This window comes from Chelonoidis abingdonii, chromosome 7, assembly GCF_003597395.2.
Source record: "Chelonoidis abingdonii isolate Lonesome George chromosome 7, CheloAbing_2.0, whole genome shotgun sequence".
NCBI lineage: Eukaryota > Metazoa > Chordata > Testudines > Testudinidae > Chelonoidis > Chelonoidis abingdonii.
Genome location: NC_133775.1, coordinates 93436905 through 93462201, shown reverse-complemented (window position 1 = coordinate 93462201; position 25297 = coordinate 93436905). Strand labels below are relative to the sequence as shown.

The following is a 25297-nucleotide window of genomic DNA, read 5'->3' as shown; positions in this document are numbered from 1 at the left end:
GGGTTTAAAAGGAGGTCACTCCAGTTCAGGCGGGAGACCAGAGGGAGAAGGAGTGTGATGTGAGGAGCTGGGAGCAGAAGGCAAGTTAGCTGAGAGGAGAGTGTGTTCTGCTGGAGGGATTGGAGGAGGACAAGCGTTATAACACAGGAGAAGGTCCTTGTGGGAGGTATAAAGAAGGTGTTTTGGAGGAGGCCATGGAGAAGTTAGCCCAGGAGTTATAGCTGTCATGCTGCTGTTAACAGGAGGCATATAGACAGTTAGCGATCCCAGGCCCTGTGGCTGGAACCGGAAGCAGAGGCAGGGCCGGGTTCCCCAGACCTCCCAACTCCTGATCAGACACAGGAGAAGCTGACCCAAACTGTGGGTTCCGCAAGAGGGGAAGATCACTGAGGTGAAAAAAATCCGCCAATAAGCGCAGGACCCACCAAGGTAGAGGAGGAACTTTGTCACACTACTTAAAAACAGTTCTACAAACAATTAAGAACAGAGTAAAGTGCAAGGCCTCAACTAACTGCACCTTGCTTGAGGTACATCTCAATTCTTAAGCAATTCCTTCTGAGCTACAGGTCCATATAAAAATTCATTGCATTATGCTTAAAGCCCCACCACAATCTTTGAAAGAGTCATCAGACAATGTAAGTAAATGCAATTTTTCTGCTTTCTATTATTTTTATCAATCTATCCATGAGAGATCTGATCACCTTCTACGTGCAGAAATCAGTATCTAGCTTACAAGAATACCACCATGTAAAGCTTTGTCTAATATCAAAAAGCTAAGAAGCTCTTGAAAAAGGTCAATTTGCTGTCTCAGCATTTGGGAAAATTATTTATTTCAAGAAGAGCCAAAGGGAAGGAGGAAAATTTATTATACCCATGTTTAAAAGATTTCGGGGATGTAAAACACATTTCTTTTAAGAAATGACAGTTATCTTGGTCCATTACAGATGTTTTCAAAGCCACTCTGGAATTTTAAAATATCATATTAACTCTGGATTCAAGCTGGTGTAGTCCACAAATTAATGAATTAGATAGACAATTGTGTCGCCGATATCCACTGTCAGCCCGTTCTCGGTTATGAGAACCCGTTTCTCAGCCAGGTCAAGGTGAAAGACAGCTTGCTCTAAAATGGGCGTTTTCTCTGCATCTTCTTTTCCAAGCACAGGAACACGACGGGGGCCCAGCACAGGATCATCAAATCGCATCAGTTTTACTTTAGAGAGCTCTACAAAAGAATTTACAATTCTCAGGTCACAGGAGTCTATACCCAGGTTTGCGTTTCACCCAAACTAACCGGAATGGAGGTCTTTAATTAATAATGGACGCTTCTAAGGCATCTTTCTTCAAACAAATGCACAATACTTTATAAACACCAATTAAGCCCCAAGCCATATGCATTATGACCATTTTACCAATGGGCATGGAGGTTATACAACTTGGTCACCAAGCAAGTTGCTAGCAGAATTGGGAACAGAATCCACGAGTCCCGATTCCTAAAGCTCAGCACTGAATGATATTAGCTGCTTTTTCAGCAGCTATTACAGACCACAAACAACAATTCACATCTCAAGAGCTTTACTAATGGGCCCAGAAACTAATTGACAAAAAGCTCTCTCTCACCACTAGCCTTCATCAAATAGAAACTTCTCAGGTACTTGCTTAACAGTGATATCCCCTAGAAGCAACAAAGATCTGGAAGAATCATTGCTTTATTCTCTATTGTTTTCATTCATTTCAAACTACTAGTCTGCAGAACTCTAGTTAATGGTGCGTATGAGTCCAAAATGTATTTTCCTTTCTTTCTGTTTGTCCTTTGCCATGCACATTACCATGTACTCCTTCCTTGAAGCATTTTTTTTTAAAGTACTCTTTCCCTGTGCATCACTATAAAATTGTGTCTTTGTTCTTGAGATAAGCATTACTACAAATGCAAGCTGTTAAATCACATGGAAACAAAATCAGCCTTGGTGTTACAAGCCTGTAGACCAAGTCCAGTTTTCCCTTCATACCTGGTTGCCAGTCTGCACTGCCTGAGGTTTCCTTATCTGGCTCTGGAATTAGTGAAGTCTCCAGACAAAGAAAAGCTGTTGTCCCTTTAAGAAAACTGTTGCCTTTCAACATGCTTGCCTGAAATGTAACATTTTTCCACCAATGTGTTTGATGGCCACAGTATTCTCCAGTAAGGCATTCTGTAGCAAGTGAGTAAGGAGAAACTAGGAATTGCTAAACAAATCAATTTATCAATGTAAGCTGGAGAAAAATACTTGTTTTAACTGAAAAGGAAAAGGAAAAATGTGACCTCTAAAAAAAAAAATGCTGCCCAAATGACCTCCGAAATTATGCTACTTACAAAGCACTTTCTATTGTCAAAGCACTATAAAAATATTAATTAAAACAATCCTTACAGCACCAGTGGGAAACCGCTACTATTCCCATTGTACAGCTAGCTTCTCTTATCTCAAATGTCCTAAGGAATTTGCTCAAGGCCATACAGTAAGTCAATGGCAGAGTCGGCAGGAGAACACAGGGTTTCCTTTCCATTAATGCACGCGGCCCCTCTGGCACTTACAATGGGGGATGCTATATTGCAACATAAGGCAGGAGTCAAACAACAGGACACATGACTATATGTCTGGAAAGCAAAGAAACAAGAAGAGAGACTGAATTACATGAATACCAGCAGCAACCTTGGACGTCTCCAAGAGAAAATTTGCAGAGGTTACTTTGGAGATAATTTCTCTAAATAGGAAACCACACAAGCACAGCACAATGGGAATTCAAGATGGGCACATTCATACTTGCATAGAGTCCATGGGTTTTTTGATTTTGTTTAACACATGTTAACTCTACCATGACCTAATTTTTCATTGTTGAAAACCACCCTGAGCTGCTACAGAAGGTTGCAGCACCTGCATATAACCTCTTGATGTTTATGTGACACAGCTACCTCTTAAGCTGTTCTATGGGGGGTGGAACAGAATTCATAGCAGTTTACCTGCAGACTCTGGCTCCTAGGTGACGAAACGCATTTGTCTTAATGCCTTCACATGGCAGCTCATTACTGCCAATGAACTCTAAGTGCTTTCAGAAAGATTCTGCTGGTACTTATCCCCTATTCCTTTTAACATTATAGAATCTAAAATTTAAAACTTTAAAAGAAGGCATTTAGTGTATTAAGAAATGGGAGAGAATGGATGGCTCAGGGGACTTGTAATGGAATACTGAGCCTTTCACATTTAGGTCACTGGTTCCAATTTAGTAGAGGTGAATAGCGACTGATAGACCACTGGACAATTTTTCAGTGGTCTCTATTTGAAATGAACTATCTGCTTCTGTTTAGGTTCTTAGAGGACAAGTGTTCACATTATAAATCATGCTATTGTGGTTGGCACTGTTTGGCCTTTATGTCAACTGTCTTAACAGAGTGGCTTAAGGACGAGATGTACTATGACAAAGATCTCCCTCCCTAAAGACTATATCTGTAGATTGGGTATTGGTAAGGATATGGGGTGTAGAGACGCTTCGCAGGATAAATAAAAGCTTTGAAATGTCAGTCTGGCACCTTCTCCACAATGAATTCATTTTAAATGTCTGAACAGAAGATAAACTGCAATCCGGCAATTCTCTTCAGAGGGTTCTAACCCAGGAGGCCCTCACCCTCCTGGAAGAAGCTCCGTATAGCAGCCTATTGGACCATTAGACCCCACTCTTGGGGATCCCTGGCACAAGAACACATCCACTGTGCAAAGCACTGATAGAAAGTAAGTGGCTCTTTTGGTGGAGAATAAAGGACTAACCAAGGAGGGAAGACAGTGCTTATTAAGGGTTCATATCAGAGGCACACTCATTTGCTTGTCAATAATGCCTCAGCTTCTGTAATTTTACACCTCAAAAGGAGAGTGCACCCTGTTTTATCCTGTATTCACATTCACTGAGCACAGAGCTCTTTGCTTCTGACTAAGCAATTATTAAAACAGGCAAAATTTCAGAAAGAGATTCCTGTTGATAACGAAGACCTGCCAAGCTGCCTCCTGGGAATTCGAGAAACTGCACAATTGTTCAGAGATTGCCTGGTTGAAATATGATATCTGTACTTCCAAACCAACATTTACCTTTGATTCCTCTGTCCACCTTCATTAAACGCCTGATTATTGCATCTCTACCATCTCCTTGTCTGACCTCGATTTTTGTAGAGAAGTGGCCATTAGCTGGTTGGGGGTTTACCAAAAATAGAGATATGCTGGGCTGTAAGAAATTAAGAATAAACAATTTTTTTAAAAATCATGCTTTTTGTGAATAGAATTGCATAGGAAGCATGCAACCAGCAAGGGAACAAAGAGAAATGTCTGGCATCCAAGTCCATTCTAGAGGGACAAGAAAACCTTTTATTCAGAAATACTGAATACCAGTGGATGGATGTAAGCACCATCACAGACCTAAAAAAATAAGCTACAGCATATGTAAAACAATGCTTACTGTTTCTTTAAATACACTCAAGTGTTTTGCTTTTAAGAGATCCAAATAGCCATATTAAATTATTATAACCAGCTGAAGGATTGGTACAAGGTAGCATTACGGTGAACTTCACTGAGCTCCATGCTTTATTACTCACTCTACCTCTCAAAGATTTCACTACAGAGAGGTGTAATGAGGTCTCAGTTTACAGGCCTTTGTTGTTTTCACAAAATGCAATGCAGTATAGAAGTACATTATTGCAGTTATAATCAAAATCACAGCACATTTTGGGATGCATTAAATCAAAAATAGCACTTTCCATGTGGGAGCTCAAATTCCTTTTTAGACCCTGAGCTTTGCAATACCCTAAATAGATAGGGTGAATAATAACTCCATTTTTCAGACAGAGAGAGGTGAAGTGAGACTTGCCCAAGCCCATACAGGATTTTCATGACAGAGCTAGGAATAGAACCCACGGCTCTGTACTCCCAAGTCTTGGCCCTGTGCTTTAGCCACAAGATTACCCATCCCTCTCTAGCAAGAATTATTCTTATGCACTTGTGTGTGAGTGAGTGGGGAAGGGAGGGAGGGAAGGTTTCCTCCAAATTCAGTCACCTGTGATGAGTCTCCCAGTTAGTGTAAATTAGAGAGGTTCTACTGAAAGTAAACTTAAGACACAATCACAGTCATGTTAAATTCTACATCTAAAGAACAAAACAAGCATCATTTCTTTTAAGTTAATTCAGTGCTTGTAAAAGGTGTTGGATTGACAACAGGAGAGTTTTTATACTGATCACACAACTTGAAACCCCGTCATTACCCTGCCAATGTGCTTCAGCCCTTAACCAGAGGGCCCATTAGAGACATGAAAAGGTAGTTTAGTCTCCACACATCCAGTCTGGCTTTTTTCAGCAGAAACACCGATCACAGTCCAAGGGGATGGATGTTTATGCTGGGGAATCATATTCACTGGGAACTGGACTGAGAACAAATTCGTATATTACAGGCTACTGGATAGCAAGATAACAATTTATTCATTACCAATTTTAGCTTAACTTGAACCAGCATGTCCTGTCACAAAGTGCCCTGAGCCATCTAGCCCTCCAGTGCATATATTTTTTGATGGGAACACATCCTCAAATTAAAAGTCATTTTATTTTTTAAAATCAGTTAATGATGTACCCTGCATTTCCAATGCCTCTGGATTTCTGAACTTACTTCCATTCTGAACACAGAAAAAGGTTTTCCAGGACAGCAATCTTCTTTTATTTTATCGTCTGCTTCAGAAGCAAATTTCACTTCGATATGATCCAGCTTTGGTGCATTGGGAAAGAAGAAATAAAAGTACTATCATTCCTTCTGAATTAATGAGAGATACCAGGCCACTGAAGCAGAATTGTTTCTACGGTACAGAGGAAGGCAATCCCCGTTGATAAAAGGCAAAACAAAGAACAACAGGAACAGAATACTACTGCCAGCATGGTGATCTTGCTCAGAGGACTGAATTCAAAATGTAGCTAAGATCACTGACTTCATATATTACAGAACATAAAGTGAGATATTCAATTCCTTTAAATCTAAATATCATGAGATTAGAAATCCTGAAATAAGTTATTTCCTGTAACTGCGCCTAGGCTTTCCCCTTCAATTTCCCAAATTGGCATCTGCGTGCACTGTAAAAGCAGCATGCACCATATTTTAGCTCTAAATGCCCTGGCATGGAGATGACTCCTTTTAGGAGATGACGTATAGTTGCCATGGCAAGATCAGAAGCTATAACAATATAAGAATTCTGACTATGCTCACTGGCATTCCTTGGAACAGCCCTCTACGGCTCTGGCCATGGAAGAGGCCAATTATCTGTAATTTTTGAGGAAGCCAGAATATTGTCTGACATTTTCCACTGTTCACCGGTGAAGAGCCTTTTCCCACTGACTTTCTGTTAGACACAATTCCAGAGAGAACTGGCTCTTCAGAGCTGGGTCATCACTGTACACACGAAGAGAATCTCTCAATAAGAGCAAACTCTGCTTTTTGTATTAGTGTGCGTGTCAGTGTTGATAAAAACATTAAACGTTCATGGTCATCCCAAATCAGAAATGAATTTATGTAGGCTTAAAATCTCAGCAAGTGTTGGACCTCCAGCTACTCCAATAAAGGTCAAATAAAATATGCCACCAAATGAACACGAACCTCCAGGGAATTTGTCAAATAGACTATATTCTCCATGAGTACGGCCCGTTCATCAAATTCCAGCTCCAGGTCAAGAACACATGGACCCTTCTTTTCCAGATTTTCCTGTCATGTCAAAAGAAGGAAAATTTAGATTAAAACTCTCCCAGGTTGTAAATGAAGGGGACACTGGGAAGCTACACACTCCAGCTGCACCAGTCCTGAGTAGAGCAGGTTATTCGCTGTTAGAGCTCTTTGCTGGCAACAATTTCACCACGCACTATAGTACAGTAGTTATAACTGACAGTGAAATGGCTGTTTCTACAGCGAGATACTGACACTGATGGAAGCGGAAGAGAACCTCAGCTCCAGTATTTGAATGTTCTTTTAAAAGCGAGAATGCATTTTAACACAGAATTTGAAAAGTATATAGAAACAGCTCTGAACATTTCACTCTCTCTTTAAATGTGCAAACTGTAGGACGCTCTTATTAAGCTGCCATTTCTCTGCTGCTTCACAGCAGGAAGTCCAGTCTGATGACCTAGTCTGAGACAGGCAGGCAGAAATTGGACACATCCAAAGTAATTGTATATTAAGTTCTTCATAGGAAAAAAAATGTACTTTGTATATTAAAGCACAGTTACTCAAAATTCCAACATTTAATTTAATACACACAATGGATGAAATCGGGGCCACAGTGAAATCAATGGGATTTTTTCCATTGACTTCAAAAGGGGCCAGGATGTCACCTCCTATGTATGAAATCTCTAATGAGAACAAAACAGAACTTCCTTTTCAAAGCTAAGACTCCAGCCTCCCTCTTGCTTTCACAAACTAAGTTGTGTTCCCTTAACCATCTAACAAAGTCAGATTTCAGGTGGTTGTGGCTTTCTGCTTCATTGAGAAATTGTTTTTATATATTTTTTTAATATCCAAGAATCTTAAAAAATCTATCAGTAATTTGCTTCAGTTTGTAAATTAGAAAATCTTTCTTTAATGGAAAGAACAAAGAAATATCTTTTGTACACTGAAGTTGCTGAATAATCTACTTCTGAGCATAGCATGTTGGCCCAGTGGCTCTCAACCTTTCCAGACTACTGTATCCCATTCAGGAATCTGATTTGTCTTGCGTCCCCCAAATTTCACCTCACTTAAAAACTACTTGCTTACAAAATCAAACAAAAATACAAAAGTGTCACTCCATAGTACTACTGAAAAAATTGTTTACTTTCTAATTTTTGCCATATAATTATAAAATAAATCAATCGGAATACAAATATTGTACTTACATTTCAGTGTATAGTTAGCATATAGAGCAGTATAAACAAGTCATTGTCAGTATGAAATTTTAGTTTGTACTGACTTCACTAGTGCTATTTATGTAGCCTGTTGTAAAACCAGGCAAAGATCTAGATGAGTTAATGTACCCCCGGAAGACACTTGTGTACATGTACCATTGGATGAGAACCACTGGCCTAGGAAATTAAAAATCTGGGCTGGATGTTTCTAGGTCTCATTATGTAACTGCTATCTATTGTGGCTTCAGAACAAACATGCTGAGACTGTCTGATAAGCCTTATGTGTAGGGAGGTAAAGTGGTGAGCATGAGCAAAGCTCATGATGAAGGCATGCCATCTAGTTAGTACCAGCCTCCTTGCATCAGATAGGATGTTTAAATATAGGCTTGTTTCAGTATAGGAGACACGTTGAACAGTTAAAACACTAAACAACAGACCTTGTGACTTTTTGGAGCCAAAGCAAGACAGACAACAGCTCCAGCATCTACATCTACAGGTGGGTGCATAACTGGCTGGATAACCGTACTCAGAGAGTAGTTATTAATGGCTCCCAATCCTGCTGGAAAGGTATAACAAGTGGGGTTCCGCAGAGGTCTATTTTGGGACCAGTTCTGTTCAATATCTTCATCAATGACTTAGATGTTGGCATAGAAAGTACACTTATTAAGTTTGCAGATGATTCCAAACTGGTAGGGATTGCAACTGGTTATGGAGGACCCTTTTCCCCCCTTTTTACGGCAAAATTCAAGTGATCTGGACAAGATTGGAGAATGGTGTTTGAGGAAACTTGAGAATGAAGTTCTAATAAAAGTACAAATGCACAAGTGCTTCCACTTAGTGAAAGACACTCCTAACAGTTATATACATACAGAATCGGGAATAGAGTATCTGACTCTCTAGGAAGGAGTACGGCAGAAAGAGATCAGGCGTCCATTAGGGACCACAAGACTAAATCAGAGTCAACAACTGTGATACTGTTGCCAAAAACAAACGTGATATCTGATGCATAAAGGTGTGTTGTGTAAACAAGACACGAGAAGCATTTCTCTGCTCTACTACTAGGCGTGTTTAGCCTTCGCTAGCTGAGTATTGTGTTCCAAGTGTCTGAGCACCGCATTTCAATGAAAGATATGGAGAAATTGGAGTGAGAGAGTTCCAAGAGTAAGGAGCAACAAAGAATGATTTAAAGGTTCTTTATGAGGAACATGACCTAATGAAGGAAGGCCTTGAAAGAATTGGTTTATTTTAGTCTGAAAAAGAGAAGACTGAGCAGGGACATGATAGTTATTTGCTCAAGGTATGCTAAAAGGTGTCATCAGGAAGAGGGAAAAACTCCTCTAATGACTCCCTCTAGCCTCTAATGACAGAACAAAGAAGCAAATGGGCTCTGATAAACTGCAGCAAGGGAATCTTAAGTGGACATTAGGAAAATTTTCCCTAACTGTCAGGTAGTTCACACGAATACATTGTCCTTAGCGCGAGCTGTCGTGTGGAATCTCCATCCTCTGGAGATATTTAAGAGTAGGTTAGATAAATGTCTATCAGGGATAGTCTAGACAGTATTTGGTCCTGCCATGAGGGCAGGGGACTGGACTCGATGACCTCTCGAGGTCCCTTCCAGTTCTAGGAGATAGGATATCTCCATTTATTTATTTAATATCCCCATAGCACCACCTTGTTCCAGTTTTCATTCCGAGAACACAAACAAGAAACGAAGCATTTGATGTATGCAGGACGGATACACCTGAAGCAGTGTGGCACAAATCATACAAATTAGTTGCAAGCTACGGAGTGGCAACTAGTCCATAGTTCATTTAGGCCAATACATATTGAAGGCACTTACACATCAGCTTTTGTCCAAGAGTTTCAAAGTGCTTTATACACTTTATACACAAAAAGCCCCATTCCATTTCTTCTTTTTGGAGATATATCATCTGATTTACAGACAAGAAATTGAACAGAGAGGGGTTAAATGACCTGCTCAGGATGGCAGAGTAAAACAGAGCCAGGAATAGACTAGAGAGTCCCAACACCCAGGCCTGTGCTCTAACCATTTGATAACACTGCCTACATTTCAGATAATTCTCTTATTCCCGACTGAAAATTTGTCCTTATCTTGGTCCCGTTCTCTGACACCTACCTTAATCAAAGCAACAAAAGGCATAACCCTCTTCATAAATTTCTTCAGCTCCGGCAAGGTGTTCAATTCACCAGCAATTATTTTGTTATCTGGCAATTGTCCTCCATTGATCTACAACATGGAACAACAATTCACTAAGGACTGCACAGCAAATATCAACACACTCCACAGTGATTTACTAGTTTCCTCCGTACCTTCTTTCACACTCCTCGTATGCCTGTAATGTCCTCCCTCCACCTACAGTGCACACACCTTAAAATCCACCTGCTCCCACAATCCCATGGGGAACGATCTTCCAAGTCCCTTTAAATAACCTTTTTAAAGTAAACCTAAAAAAAGCCTGGGGGGAAAAAAAACATGACTATATGCCAGCCAGGCCACCAATTTGCTTATGATGTATACCCCTCACTCTCCCAACTCAGTGCTTCTCCAAGCATCCTGTCTATCCCAGTCACGTAGATTTTAAGCTATATGAGACTGAGACTAGGGATATTTTCAGAACACCTAAGTGACTTCAGAATCTGAGTCCCATTGTCAAATCACTTCGAAAATGAGATTTAGGCACTTTTGAAAACTTTACCCAATGTCTTTGTTCACTATGTAAAGCAACATGCATAAACCTATGAGATTAAGTATGCCTGGATTTTTGCCACGTTTTAATCTTGTGAAATAAGACCCTCCTTTAAGCAGACATGGAGCAGCAGTATCTTCGATCATTAATTTTTTTAAGGTTCAAATTCCACAATCCAATATTTGCTCTGCAACTTTCACTAGCAGCAGTGACCATTGCATCTCTGCATCCAATGGTAGACTTCGACCCTGACGTAAAGAAAATGCAGACTTCACTCAAATTTGGTTTACCCTCAGAATACCAACATTTGTTCATTTCCAACCATAGGTGAAATGTAATCCTGATATTACAGATGGGGGTGGAAAAACACAACTCTGCAATCTACCAATTATGATATTGACTTGTCAGAGCTGAGTAGAACAATTCTTCATGCACCATAACAATTACAGGATCAGTTCCAGCCGCTCAGCAATGCAGGGTCTGCTGCTTTTAAGCCAGATTTCCTTACACTGTATTATTTACAAGAGAGAAAGATTGATTGCATTTCAGCAAATTTCCTGCAAAGTTGCTGAATACCATACCCACCAAGTACCAGAACTGATCCTTCTAAACTTCCTTGCATAATAAGGCAGAATTAGTCTGACAATAGCCAATATTTCCTCAAAAACATTGGGGGAGGAAGATGGGAATATTTTACTAATCCATGCATGTAAAAAAGATTACAAGTAATAGAATGTTGGCCAGTCTTTATTTTAAAAATGTCAAAAGTAAAAGGTCATATTGTGGACTCAATCATGTGCCAAAACCCATTTTCACTGAACGCTGTAATCCCCTGTCGAGTTATAAGAGCATAATAAAGCAAATTAAAACTATTTCTCCTTGCTTTCAATTCCTCAATGCCAAGCTAACTTTTGTTTCATGGACAGAAAAATAGAGAGCATATGAGAACTGCAAATAAGTGTCAACAAAAGAAGATCACCTGGTAGTGCTTGCGCAAAACTGATAGGGTGGTATATTGCCAAAGTGGATAGTTCTTTGCCACGTAGATGGCGCAATGGGACGGCTTCTGGGGCAGCTCCTTACTACCCTTCTAAAGAAAGAAGAGGGAAAATATGTATCATCTCAGAAGTGTCCCTCAATCTGTTAACTTTATGCATACATTTTTGGAGAAGGGACTTAGCGTATTTCACCTTTCCTTTCGGGGGTGCCATGTAGTTCTTGAGACGCAGTCGGAGATCATGGGCTGCTTCCATGAGGTATTGGGAAGATCGGACCAATACTTCATCCACTGGGCCTGCTACTGGCCATGAAGCTTTCATAATGGAGTCAGGCTGTCAACAAAGAAAATGACAGGCATTGGGATTAAAGGACAAGAAATTCTGGTGATTTCTCTATCCATTGTACTTTAATTGGAAACTGAACAGTCAGGAGATATGTGAAGAGTTTAAATTTCGCAGTACACCAACTCACTAACCCTATAATTCAGATAGGAGTATATTTCTGTACTTCACAATTAGCATGCATCGGTGAAAGTGTATTAATGCCCACACACACGCTCATGTTTATATAATTACATAATTTTTCATTTGCAAACTTGAAATTTACTTCTGTGGTTGTTAAATTACCTACACAAGTGTGGATATTGGCTGTATGACTAAGTGAATGAACTCCACATTGTTATTTGGGTTAACTTTAGGTCACCTCATAACAATGAGGCATATGACTACATTAAAATTATGTATGTTAACACAACATCTTTGCAAACATAGCCGCATATACAAGGTTCACATTGTCACACACTCTTGCTGTATGACATGCATTCACACAATTCCTCTATCTACATATGGAAGGCATCCAGGTATTAAGCACAAATCTGATCTAAGACCCACTGAAATCATACAAGTCTTTCTACTGAGTTCAACAAACTTTGGATAAAGCCTTCATCTACAGATTATCAACTACAATTACATTTCTCACACCAATATTAGTTTTATAACAAATACAGCATTTTACACACACACCGTCTGTAGCTCATAGGGCTAGCATGCATTTACTATATTCACTGCCTTGCCTTTATTATATTCAGTAGTAATGCAAGGAACCTACAGGCTTGCATTCTGTAAGACATTGTCTTCAGCAGTTAGCATGAGGCTCAAGGCCCATGAACTTTGGCATAGATAAATGGCCCAACAGTAACCCCTATGTTTTGGGGAACTGGAAGTAGAGTATAAGGGGGGGATTTTGTCCATAATGACATCAGCCAACCACGGAAACGAGCTAGCACCAGGTTTTGGAAAGAACATTCAACTACAAGAGTGCCATGGCAACAAAATTGACATATATGATAATGAGTTGAAATCATTAATATACTAACCTATAGAAGAAGGCTACCTCAACATTAGTAAGGGGAGGAAATACAAATAAGGAAGAAGGGAGAATATGCATTAGATATGGTAGTATCAGCAGCATCCCAGTTGCGGGCAGGAGAAGAAAGAGAAAGATGTAGTCCTTGGGAGGTGACAGAACGATGGCCACTGGTGAAGATAAGGAAGCTGATGATTATGAAGATGATAATGGCTAACATTGCTGGTTGTTCTGCAAGGAATGGTGTAAGTATGGATGTTCAAATGTACTTTCTGTATTATCTCTATCTACCTTACTGAGTTAAAGTGTTTGTGACTGTGCTAAATGTATTATTAAACTATTTGTAAATATAGAAGAGTTCCTATAGTCTGAGTTGCAACTGTGTACATCGGGCTTCACAACAATATAGTAATTGTAATAATACTGGGCCTGATCTTGGGACAATAACCTGTCAACCCTCAAAGTGGTAACTGGGAATTCTTATACATAATCTATAGATCAGGCTACATCTTGAACATTCCGGCATGAAATTTCTCACATATTAAGTTCACATAATAAAAGTATCACAAATATACACTTCATATGTATATCATATACTGATAGAGGTCTAAAATTTTAAACACTAACAACCAAAACTGGAGCAGTACCTTCAACTCAAATAGATTGATGACACAGTCAAAAGTTCAGTGATTCATGATGCATATTAATTTTTCTCTTGCCCCAGACTTTGGGCTGACTAAGCATGTATGTTTATTGTGACTAACCTGAGCCAAAAGCAGAGTCTCAAAGAAGTATTTTTGAGTTATATACTAGTACCTTTCCCAACAGTGTCCACACATGTTCACATAGATGAGGGCAGACTGGAGCCAGCAGCAGAGTCTGAGCTTCAATAAACTGAAAGACCAAGTCCCTGTGCATTCCTTCTATCGCTAGTTCTCGGTACTTATCTTTTGCTGCCTGAAACACAGCCAGAAAAGCCACCATTAAACATTCTAGCTGTCATGGAGAAATATTTCTTAAAAAGCCAATTTCTCTGTTTTAATATGTGTTTAAAATGTAAACTATTTAGAATCCGATAATAGATTATTAAAAGGACTATATTTTCTTAAACAGCTGGGAATGGAAGAGTACGAACTTCAGCCAATTGGACATAGTAGTTCTACATTATTATGGCTCTTAAAAAAAAAAAAAGACATCTATCGACACAGACATAAAAGTCAAAGATAACTGTAATTGGTATGTTAGGTGCTATCATTCTGGATGGCCCGTATAAAAGATGCCATCAAGTACTAAGAAAAAAGGCAATAAATATGATCTATCATTCTGTACACTGTTCAGCCTGCCTAATCATATTCCTGAAAGACAAGTCAATCACGTAAAGCAGTCTCTACAAGATATTATTAAGTGAAATCAGATGGTTCTGCAGACACTTTAGAGAAATGCTGACACCTTATGAAACATTTTGAAAAACATTCCATTTTCAAATAGTTCTGCTGATATATTTTCTGTATTTCTCATGTATATTATTCTTGTTTAAAAAAAGCTGAGGCAAGGAAACACTTTTTTTAACCATTTGTGCTTTTCTGCACCATATTGCTCACCTAAGATCATAGGGCTCAATTTGCAATATCACAGCTGCTTCCTGTAAAAGTATTATGCCACAAACAGACCACCATGACCTCAGATCCTTACTTAATTTAGTTATTCCTGTTTCTCAGCACAATACGGACCCTGATTCAACTGTATAATTAAATAGGAATCAGCGACATCAGTATCAAAAGAAAAAGCCACGTGATGTAACAAATGTCAGTATTCGGTTTCCTGCCCCCGAAGAGTAGGCCTCCTACCTGAAATTCAAAGAAGCCAGTTTTCAGAGCTTCCTTGAACATCATCTTCTCATAATTTTGATCCGTCTTTGTTATGCCTGCATTCATTTCGCTAGGAAATAAAAAGAGAAGAGAAAACATTAGCATCACACAGTCCAACGTACATAGTAATGGCAATAATAATTAAAGATAATGGTAATGAGACATTATAAATGATCCTGATCTGGCAGGAACACACACTAGTCTGACATTTGTTTGTTTTAAAGCATTCACTATTCTGTAGAAATAGCTTCATAAAACAAACAAACGTGAAAATTAGACTCACGATAAGAAACTAAAAACTACAAAGATATTTATTCTGAGAGGTACCTAGCAAAGACTCTGTCATTGAAGGTGCTGGGAGGCCCACTTCTTAAACTGTCCCTATTCACAATCATTTCCTTCACCCACTCCACCCAGGTGTAGAGACGGAGAATACCAGCATCTGCCATGGCTTCCACAAAGTTGGCATCCTCAACTGTGTCGCCAGCATCAGCCAGTGCCAGACGCATGCCTAGAGGAATGAGAGACAGGATTAACTAACTTCTGGCTCCACAGCCAACTAGTAAATGTGATTGCCTGAATCCTAACTGGTCTTTCATGCAGAGGGCCAGCAAAATGCATACAGAACACTCGCCTATGAAGGACAAGTGTGTGTTGCAAGTGGAGAATGTGAGTGAAAGCAGTGCCTCAAAAGGGATCTGGTTGATTGGAGTGAGGAGGGCAGCGCCCTTGTTACAGGAATGTGAGAGACAAAAACCATTGTGTCCCAAAAGGCAGGAATGATCTTGGGTGGGGACATGTCCAAAAAGAGAGGGGTATGAATGAACAAAATAAAGAAAGAGAGTCTAGCACAGCAGCAAAATTCTGCACTTTTCTCATTCACTATTTGGGCCCTGCACCTCAGAAGGGGATGTGCGACAAGAAAGGATGCCGAAAGGAGGTCCCAAAGAACCTTGCAGTTGATGAAAAAGAAAAAAAAAAGATCCTTCCAACCCACCCAGAGTCCCTGATAACTAATGCCAGGATTAACATGTACTCTGCATTCTTACAGATACAAGAGCTCGGTGATTATTCACAGACAAGAGCAGTCGATAACCATTGTACTTTTTGCAATTCATATATCAAAGCTGCAAATAAACCATTATTCCTTGGAAGATGGCACGATAGACCCAAAAATTTAGCATCACTAAAACAAATGCAAGTTAACGGGCACTTACCATCTGCAGAAAACTTGTCAACAGCTTGGCTCAGGGTGAGGAAGTTGCCCGTAGACTTAGACATCTGAAAGAGAAGACAGACAAGAGAAATTCTGACAAGTTCATGCTGCTCAGTCTGATAAACAAAGGAGGAAAGATGCAAATAAAACAAGCTGTTCCCATCTAAGCGGGTAGGATTGTGTGTCATTGATAACCAAGATAGATGAGAGAGATTCCTATGGCTTGCTCAGGACTTAGCTTTCTGCATTACTATGCAAGACACCCAGACTCAGCTCCTGATTCAGTCTCCTGTTTTCCATAATGGGCTTCTGTCAACATAACTATCATTGTTTGCACAGGTGGTGTTCTACGCTGGCAGAACTCCTATCTGTCAGCATATGCTGCATCTACACTACGGGGCTATGCCGGCATAGGCTCTGTGGTGTAGGCACAGCCTCAGTCTACACTGCAAACAGACATGTGCCTGAAGCACATGTAGAAGTGCTGAGCTATCTTCAGTCTAGCTAGCTCGAACAGCAGCAGTGAAGCCAGGGCAGCAGCACAGGCCAGCCACCTGAGTACATACCTAGGGACCTGGGTGGAGATGGACAGTCCTTAATACTGCCTGAATTGCTATTGTATTCAAGTTTGCTAGAACAAAGTTAGCTCCAGTATTTCTACATGTGCTGCAGTCACAATTCTGACGGAAGTGTAGCTATACCCTATGTCATGTAGGCATTTTTGACAATTATACCCTGAGGCTAAAGCACATTTAATTCACTTTGACAAAACACACTCAGTAAAGCAAATTTTGTCTGAATGAACGTTCCCCTTTTCCCCCACTTTCACTTCAAAATGAAATGCATCTTTAAAGCACTGTAATTAAGATTGTGAAATAAGAAACACTCCCATAAAGGCAGGTAACCCTGAAACTCTGGGAGAATTAAGCAGATACCTCAGGAAAACTTACAAAGCATTATTGGATCAGGTATGCTGATGATCTACGCCAGGAGTCAGAAACCTTTCAGAAGTAGAGTGCCGAGTCTTCATTTATTCACTCTAATTTAAGGTTTCGTGTACCAGTAATATATTTTAATGTTTTTAGGAGGTCTCTTTCCATAAGTCTATAATATATAACTAAACTATTGATGTATGTAAAGTAAATAAGGTTTTTAAAATGTTTAAGAAGCTTCATTTAAAATTAAATTAAAATGCAGAGCCCCCCAGACCGATGGCGAGGACCCAGGCAGTGTGAGTGCCACTGAAAATCAGGTTGCCTGCCACCTTCGGCACTCATGTCACACGTTGCCTACCCCTGATCTATGCAGAACCATTAAGTGGTCAGACACTATAGCAGAAAACCTAGACAGATGGAATAGAAGAAAGGCAGGCTCCTGCTTTGGAAGATGGGTAACTGAGGCATTTAACGGGAGGAGGTAATCAGCATGCTAAATGCTGTCCTGATTGATCTGCTGGAAGATATTTTTGAAGTGGGCCCAGGAGTTTCTAGCTGTCTTGACCATCACAAGAGTATAACAGATGAAAAACTGCTGTACCTTCTCAGAATTCAGGAGGAGATGTCCATTTGCTCTCACAGCTACAGGCCATTTGTCTCTGCATTTGAAGACACAAAATATGGAGTGTATTTTTATTTTAAAAAGCCATTACATTTTTTCTTCAATAAAGAACAAAAGTCTAGTGATTTCAGTTAGGAAGGTGCATGTTTTTAAGTGGAACCTTCAAAAAAGGCATCTACTGGGGATCTTGAGGATTAATGTCACTTTGAAGACAACAGAGCTACAGTACATGTGCTAAGCCTTATTGCTACAATTCAAAAAATATGCACTACAGAACTTTAAAAAAAAAAAAAAAAAAGCTATACTCCACTTACCCCCACTTTCTCCTCTCTTCAATTACATTTTTAATTTAAATTTAGTGCCAATGAAATTAGGGATCGATAGCAATGGATAAAGCCAGTTGTTTCACACACCTTTGCTAATAGAAGCAGTTTAGGAGCTCTAAGGATGCTTGAGAGAGGAAATTTGCCCCATTCCTGCTATGATCTTGATCAGCAGCTCCCAAACTTTATTGGTTCACATATCACTTTCTTAAAGAATTGTTGGGAAGTGAATGGATGGAACATTAAGCTCACATACCACAATATAAACCACTGGTCTTGATGGTATATATACATACTTGCAAAGCAGCCCGCTAATAAACACACGTGCTATCACTCAAGTCCCAAATACAGAAAATCCTGCCAAGAGCCATAGATGGAGATACTAAGGCTGGAGTGTTTGTAGTTTTATCTCCACACTTGCTTGATATTGCTTCGAAACTTACCTTTGATCTGGCCACATGGCTACATGGTTGTAGAGGTAATATGATAGATGGTTTGGGATAAGATCCTTGCCAGAGACTCTTAGATCCACAGGATACCAAAATTCAAACTCCTCCTTGAGTTTGTCTAACTTTTGCTTTGGAATCTGTGTCTTGGGAAATGGAGCAGCCCTGAAGAATATGTAATCCCAGACTTCTTTGGACATCTGATGCGCCCTGCATAGAAATATTAATGTCTTAATAAAGAACACCCACACACAGAGTTAGTTTTTCTTTAAAAATCAGGATGTTTGTTTTTAACATAACCTGAATCTGAGGCCTATCACTACATAATTCAAAAATTAGCACTTTACTAATTCAAAGTGATCTACAAACAATAACTAATGAATTCTTACAACAGACCCTATGAGCTAGTTACTCTTATTCCTATTTTACAGGTGATGAAAGTGAGACACAGAGGGTCCAACTACATTTAAAACAAGAAAAAACAATACTGCAGCAGCAAGCATCAGAGTCCAGGTCAGCTGACTCAGGCTCATACTATGGGACTAATAATAGCAGCATAGACATTCTTGCTCAGACTGGAGCTTAATCTCTGACACCTGATGAGGGGAGGGTCATCTGACTCAGGCTCTGAGACTCACTGCTGTGGGGAGTTTTTTTTACAGTGCAAATGTACCCAGAGAGGACTTGCCCTTGGACACAGAGGACTGAGTCGATGTCAGAGCAAGGCTCAGAACTCAGGATGTCCTGTCTCAGCCATACCCCTCTCTACTTCACAGTGTCCTCTGACTCCTGAAAAGCGAGAGGGATACAAACACTTTAATGCCCTGGAAACTTGATTTTATATCTCTTCCCCATTCCTGTGTGGGCATCCTTTGTGTCTTAAATACTATCCTGAAAAAACTCAGAACCAGAATTTAAGTCCTCCTCAAGGCTCTATGCCATGGGTCATTCACAGATTCTACCATCCTTCTGGCGGAGAAAAAGTTTAAATCTCCTTCCCATGTGTCAGCCCTTCTCCTTAGCTGTCACGGAGAGGACAGGAAGAGAAGAGGGAGGGAATTACTTGTTCAACACCACAAAGCAACCTCCCACTTCAGAGAGTGAGGATTTCGTCCTCATAGCAAGCACTCCCAGACTCTTCCAACACAGGCCAAGAGACAGAATCCCCACACAATTAGCATTTTCTGATGATGAAAGGCATATACTATAAAACATTAGCGGCAGGACAACGGTAGTTTTAGAACAAATGTGCTACCCTGAAGTGCAGTCTTAGAGATCACATACGAAGCCAAGGCTCCGGACACCTGCAGTCATTCAAGATCCCTTGGCACTTATGGTATGGGAGATTTCATCTCCCAATTCTTGTGGGGATTTCACTGAAGTTTATTAGATTCTACCTGCTCTTATTTCCCCAAAGTTTTTAAAATGTCTAGTTCTAGTGGATTATTGCTGAAAGGCTTTCAAGTATTGTCCTACCCTACAGGTTAGAGATCTGTGCCATTACTCAACAGCTATGTTTCATGCCAAAGATCGCTGCACAATAGCAAAGGGTGAAGTGATCCCTAAGCATCCCTTATTTGCCACACAATAGTGTTAATCTCTGCAAAAAGTGCTTTGCAAACCTTGGACTGTTTAGATATTCTATATTAGGCATAGCACTCAATTTAGAGGTGCATCTAAAATTCAATGCAATTCAGATTGCTCACTTCAGATCTTGTTTCCAGACATACCTAGTGCAAAAAATATCTTCTGTATGTAATTAGAGGTGTTCTTTGAGTCAGATGAAATTCCTGCCAGGCTTTTTAAGATTAGTTTTTGTTGCAGGTACCTTATGTTGGAATTCCTTTCCAGATTAACTAAAGCATCAAATGAGGCTCCAAAGCCGATGTGTACAGGAGTGACAGAACTGAAAGGCCAGAAAGGCTAGAGCCTCTGCAGCGGAAATATTGTGAGGGCTCTGCCCCCCTTAAACTTGCACATGGGAGGTATGGGGGCACACATGGATGTGAGAATGAGATCCAGAGGGACTGAAGCAGCTGCCACAGGGCCCAGGATCGGGCTTGGGGAGCAAGACCCAAAAAGGCCACTGCGAGGCCCAGGAATAGGTAGAAACCCCAAGGACCCTCCTTTTCAGCCATGAATGGGCTCAGCTCCCCTCCCTGTACCAGCAGAATCTGAATACCTCTCCTCATTCCCCACCAATCCCTCTGTCCAACATCTGCAGGAAGCTTCCACTCCTTTCTCTATTCTCTCAGATGCATAAGTGAACTACTCTCCTGAACACATGGAATGCTAAACTAAAGCCCCAGCATCAAAAGGGGAGAGTGGCAGTGGCAGGACACTTGGCTGTTCTTGTCCTGAACAGAAGACTGAACACAAACTATCAGTCACAGGTCACAGCCACCCCATCTAAGAGGTCATGGAGCAGACCTGGCAAACATCCGAGCACAACTGCTTTTCACAGGGCACTTACCAAATGAGCCGGACCCCAAAAGTGAAACCTATCCTTGGTATGTCAAACATTCTTCAGATTCGAGAGAGGAGAAAAAGCTAGAAGCCTTCCAAATAAACATTGGTTGCAGCATAGTAAAAATCCCAGTTTCTTAGAAAACCACCAGTCTCTAGTATGGGTTCATTTGTGATCAAGAGCAAGACCTATCCTTGTCCACTCTGTCCCTAGAAGCAGGCATGTAGAAGGGGACCAGCTGCAATTTGCTGAGGTTGTAAGAAGTTACAAAGCAGATTTTTAGCAGCTACCACAGAAGTACTTGCAGGAGCCACAGTGAAACCAGTCAATCAGTTACCAAAATATCATGCAGTTTCCATTTGAAGGAAGCAAGTGGTGAGCAAGGGTTACTTGCAAACAGACCTCCTTCAGCTGCCCTTGGAGGGACTCCCTTCTGTCCTTCCCAATTCCTCCAACACTACCAGTCTAAAAGCTTTGCTAAATTGTGGCTCTGCTTTTATCTATGCTACTATTTATATATAATGCTCTAAGCACAGATCTGACGAGTCGGCCTACAAGTTATGCCTTTGGAGAGAGCCAAAGCGGAAATACATTGAAACATACCATTCCCACCAACCTGTACCCCTTACCTGATGCCAAGTGGAGAATCTCCTTGTCCACGCAGATTATCTCCTTGCAACAGATGAGCAACTGTATAGAAGGCCATGTAGATAGTGGAATCGGAGAGAGATTCTATCAGCCACTGCTCATCCCAAGGTAAACGAGTACCTACAAGAAAACCCAAAAAAGGTCATCATTACCAGGCACAGGCCAGAATTCCCATTTGCAGAACTCACAAGAGATGATGGGATTTTTAAAAGTGCCTGAGTGACTCAGGAGCACAAGTCCCACTGACTTCAGTTGGACCTGCACTCTTAAATCACTTCAGTGCTTCTGAAAATCTCACTCAGGAGAATGGGCCAGTTGCAGCTGGTTTTTTGTTCTTGAACATCTTGGCAGACAGAGGGAATCCTTTCAGGGGACTGTCCTTAGCTTTCCTAATGCAACAGTCAGCTCACTTCTAAATTCAACAAACTGAAGCACCTGTTCACCTTATCGTTTGCTCTGCATGTTTCATAGAAAGAGATTATCCTGGCCTGCTGCCATACTGAGTCAGGTGGTATTGTATCACGATCCTATTCTGTGAACTAAGAAGGATTGGGTCTGGATGAGAGACCTGCAAGGAAAATCCCCAGGCCCTGCAGGAAATGGTACTGGTTCCTTCCATATCATCTCTGAATAAATGGGCCATGCATGGTGATGGGGTGGGGGGAGCTTTATTGCTGGTGGTGTTTCCATACAAAAAATAAAACAGCTCCTGATTAACTCAGGTCATGTGGAAGGTGTCATCTTTTTGATGTCCTGGGTCAAATTCTCATTGGGGTCATTCTGTTTTGCCTACCTAATTCCTCCCACTAACCTCTCTGTTAGATATTGTATTAGATTTAAAATGATCAGTATGTCTAGTGATTTTACATCTAATACAATATCTAATTGAGAGGTTAGTGTGGGGAATTAGGTCCCCTCCAGGTGAGGGTGTAGCAGCTGACATTAGCAGAAGAGTTCAAGTATCTAGGAGTCTTGTTCACGAGTGAGGGTAAGCAGGAGCATGAGACTGACCGGCGGATTCATGCGGCGTCAACAGCGATGCGGGGGCCGTACCGATCCGTGGTGGTGAGGCGGGAGCTGAGTTCTTGGATGAACAGATTAATCTACGCCCCCATCCTCAATGACTGAAAGGGTAAGATCGTGGGTAAAAGCGGCAGAAATTATGTTCCTTCGCAGGGTGGCTGGACTTACTCTCCAAGACAGAGTGAGGGGCTTGGCTTCTCCTCTGGACCAAGAGAAGCCAGTTGAGGAGGTCAGGGCACCTGATAAGGATGCCCCCTGGGAAGCTCCCTTTAGAATTTTACCGGGCACGTCCCTCTGGAAGGAGGTCCTGAGGCCAACCCAGGACTCGCTGGAGGGATTATATCTCCCAGCTCGCCTGGAAACACTGGAGAATCCCCCAGGAGGAGCTGGAACATGTTGCGGAGGAAAGGGAGAATAGGGAGGACCAGATCTCCCTTTCCTCCATGCTGCTGCTGAAAAAGCATGAATGGATGAAACAGTGAGAGTTACTCTCCTCAAGAAGCAAGTGAGGAAAAGCTGTGTGTTTTTCCTACCTAAGCCATAAGTTCTTGAGCAGGCATGCTCCTGCAGCCAGCCCAGCGTAGCTTCAAAATTCCTTCTGGTCTCTTCACAAAACCTATGTGGAACAGACTATTATTAATCCTTGGTCTCCCTCAGGGTTATGTTGTCAGCACATGCCACATCCCAACCTACACTTTATCCATCTCTTTCCCAGAACTTACGTCTCTAGATCTGTCAAGCAGTCAGATGCCTGCTTCTTCCAGTTTACTTCACCATAATCTAGGTACCTTAAGATCAAGGAAAATAATTAGAATAAAGAAGTTCACATAAGGGTGCACCAGGGGGACAGATTAAGTGATTTCACTTCACCCACCACTGGTCACAAAGAGCCACCACACACTCATCCATGGACCTCGATATAACTTGTTTCTCAGGTTCCATATAAATCATTGCTTCACCCTGAGATAAAAAGGGAAGAGGCATATTTATACCTTTATAGTTATAATACATAGGGCATTAAATAAAAGGAATTTACCAATAATAAACCCCCTATTATAATCCCAACTGTGCATGTAGATTCTCGGTTAAAAGGTGCTACAGAAGTCTTTACTGTTTAAAGCTATGTACAGATGGTAAAAATGTGTATAACAAGGCTTTAAAATATGATGCACAAAATCCTCAAGAACTAGACAAAATGGGGAATGGGAGGATTAGCTTTAACTCTGCATCCATATTCTATATCAGAGAAACAAGATAGAGTACCACAGTACAGACTGAAATGAATGATCCTGCACTGACAGATACAGACTAAATAACCAAAGCCTTTTCCATATAATCACTATGATTCTACGGACTATGACTAGCCCATAAGACATGCATCTATATAAGGCAGTACGCACAAAGCTAAAAAACCCAGATGTCTCTTTCTACTTGATCCATCAGGTACAATACATTTCTCTTTATCTAAGAATACCATAGCGTGTTGTAGCATCACTTTGTACTCTATTGCTACTGCTCTTTCTAAAGAACATCTAAGCCAACGCTTCTAGGGAAATAAGCCAATATATTTTATTTAGTGACTATCCTGCTATGGGAAAGACAAAGGATCATCTTGGAAAGCAGTATCCAAACTACCACATACATTGCCCACCATCTTCTTCTGTATAAGCTTCTTGACATCCTGGACTTTTTGCCCCTTGTACTCATCCACCAACATTATCTGTAAGGGAGAGACCATTGCAGAAGTTGGTTTTCTTAAAAGGATTAAGTTTCAAGTATTATGTAAAAACAACCAGTTCTCTTGAGCTACAAGAAATACTGGTATTGTGACCTATGACGCATCTTAAAAATTAGATGCTGAAAATCTGCCTTTTTTTTTTAAATCTCCCTGAACTTCCACATATATATTTATACATTATATATTTTACTTATGCACATTCAAACCAGGAGGGCTAGCTGGACATGCACAGCCCTGCCACACAGGAAATTGGTCTTTGAATTCCAAATAGTTTAGACGGGCCGAGGCTTAGGGCACTGTGACAGAAGTCCACTGAATGAGCTGAAATGGGGAAGAACCACCCTTGTCATTTTCTACCAGACTCTGCAAGTCAAGGTTTGGAATGATGTTGACTGTTTCCTGAGAAAGGTGCATCCAGGGGCCATATCATGGGCCTCATCTTGAGAGACACGCACTTCCAGCCTCCCAGCTGGGATTCTACACTATCTCCATAGCACGTACAGAGGCTCCCTTAAAGGGAAGTTCCTTAGAATGTGGGCCATTAAAAAATCCCAAAAGGATCTGACCCCCATCCCCCAAAAAATCCATACACCTTCACCTTCCCGATTTATTAATCTATTACAGGGGTGGCCAGCCTGAGACTGAGAAGGAGCCAGAATTTACCAATGTAAGTTGCCAAAGAGCCACCGTAATATGTTAGCAGCCCCCCATCAGCTCCTGCCCACCCCTCGGCTCCCAGCACCTACCGCCCACCAGCAACTCTGCCGATCAGCACCTCCCCCTCCCTCCCTGCACCTCCCAATCAGCTGTTTCATGGCATGCAGGAGGCTCTGGGGGCGAAAGGAGAGAAATGAGGGCACAGCAGGCTCAAGGGAGGGGCGGAGTGGGGGCAGGGCCTGTGGCAGAGCCAGGCGTTGAGCAGTGAGCAACCCTCGGCACATTGGAAAGTTGGCACCTGTAGCTCCAGCCCCGGAGCTAGTGCCTATACAAGGAGCCGCATGTGACTTTGGAACC

At 41.1% G+C, this 25297-nt stretch overlaps 1 protein-coding gene across 1 annotated transcript in view; it reads right to left on the bottom strand.

The window, feature by feature from the left end:
• Nucleotides 1-813: 813 nt before the first annotated feature.
• LARS1 (leucyl-tRNA synthetase 1) overlaps nucleotides 814-25297 on the bottom strand; it is a 48166-nt gene continuing 23682 nt past the window's right edge. Inside the window, exons 15-32 of the mRNA XM_032801441.2 lie at nucleotides 24188-24265; nucleotides 23420-23505; nucleotides 23268-23333; nucleotides 23079-23161; nucleotides 21504-21642; nucleotides 18405-18617; nucleotides 17618-17675; nucleotides 16083-16146; nucleotides 15193-15376; nucleotides 14845-14935; nucleotides 13814-13954; nucleotides 11824-11964; nucleotides 11613-11723; nucleotides 10063-10173; nucleotides 6646-6750; nucleotides 5671-5766; nucleotides 4110-4242; nucleotides 814-1222 (exon numbers count right to left, since the gene is read on the bottom strand). Of these exons, the coding sequence (XP_032657332.1) occupies nucleotides 1017-1222; nucleotides 4110-4242; nucleotides 5671-5766; nucleotides 6646-6750; nucleotides 10063-10173; nucleotides 11613-11723; nucleotides 11824-11964; nucleotides 13814-13954; nucleotides 14845-14935; nucleotides 15193-15376; nucleotides 16083-16146; nucleotides 17618-17675; nucleotides 18405-18617; nucleotides 21504-21642; nucleotides 23079-23161; nucleotides 23268-23333; nucleotides 23420-23505; nucleotides 24188-24265 (2106 nt within the window). The 3' untranslated portion in view covers nucleotides 814-1016. The remainder of the gene's footprint in view (nucleotides 1223-4109; nucleotides 4243-5670; nucleotides 5767-6645; nucleotides 6751-10062; nucleotides 10174-11612; nucleotides 11724-11823; nucleotides 11965-13813; nucleotides 13955-14844; nucleotides 14936-15192; nucleotides 15377-16082; nucleotides 16147-17617; nucleotides 17676-18404; nucleotides 18618-21503; nucleotides 21643-23078; nucleotides 23162-23267; nucleotides 23334-23419; nucleotides 23506-24187; nucleotides 24266-25297) is intronic.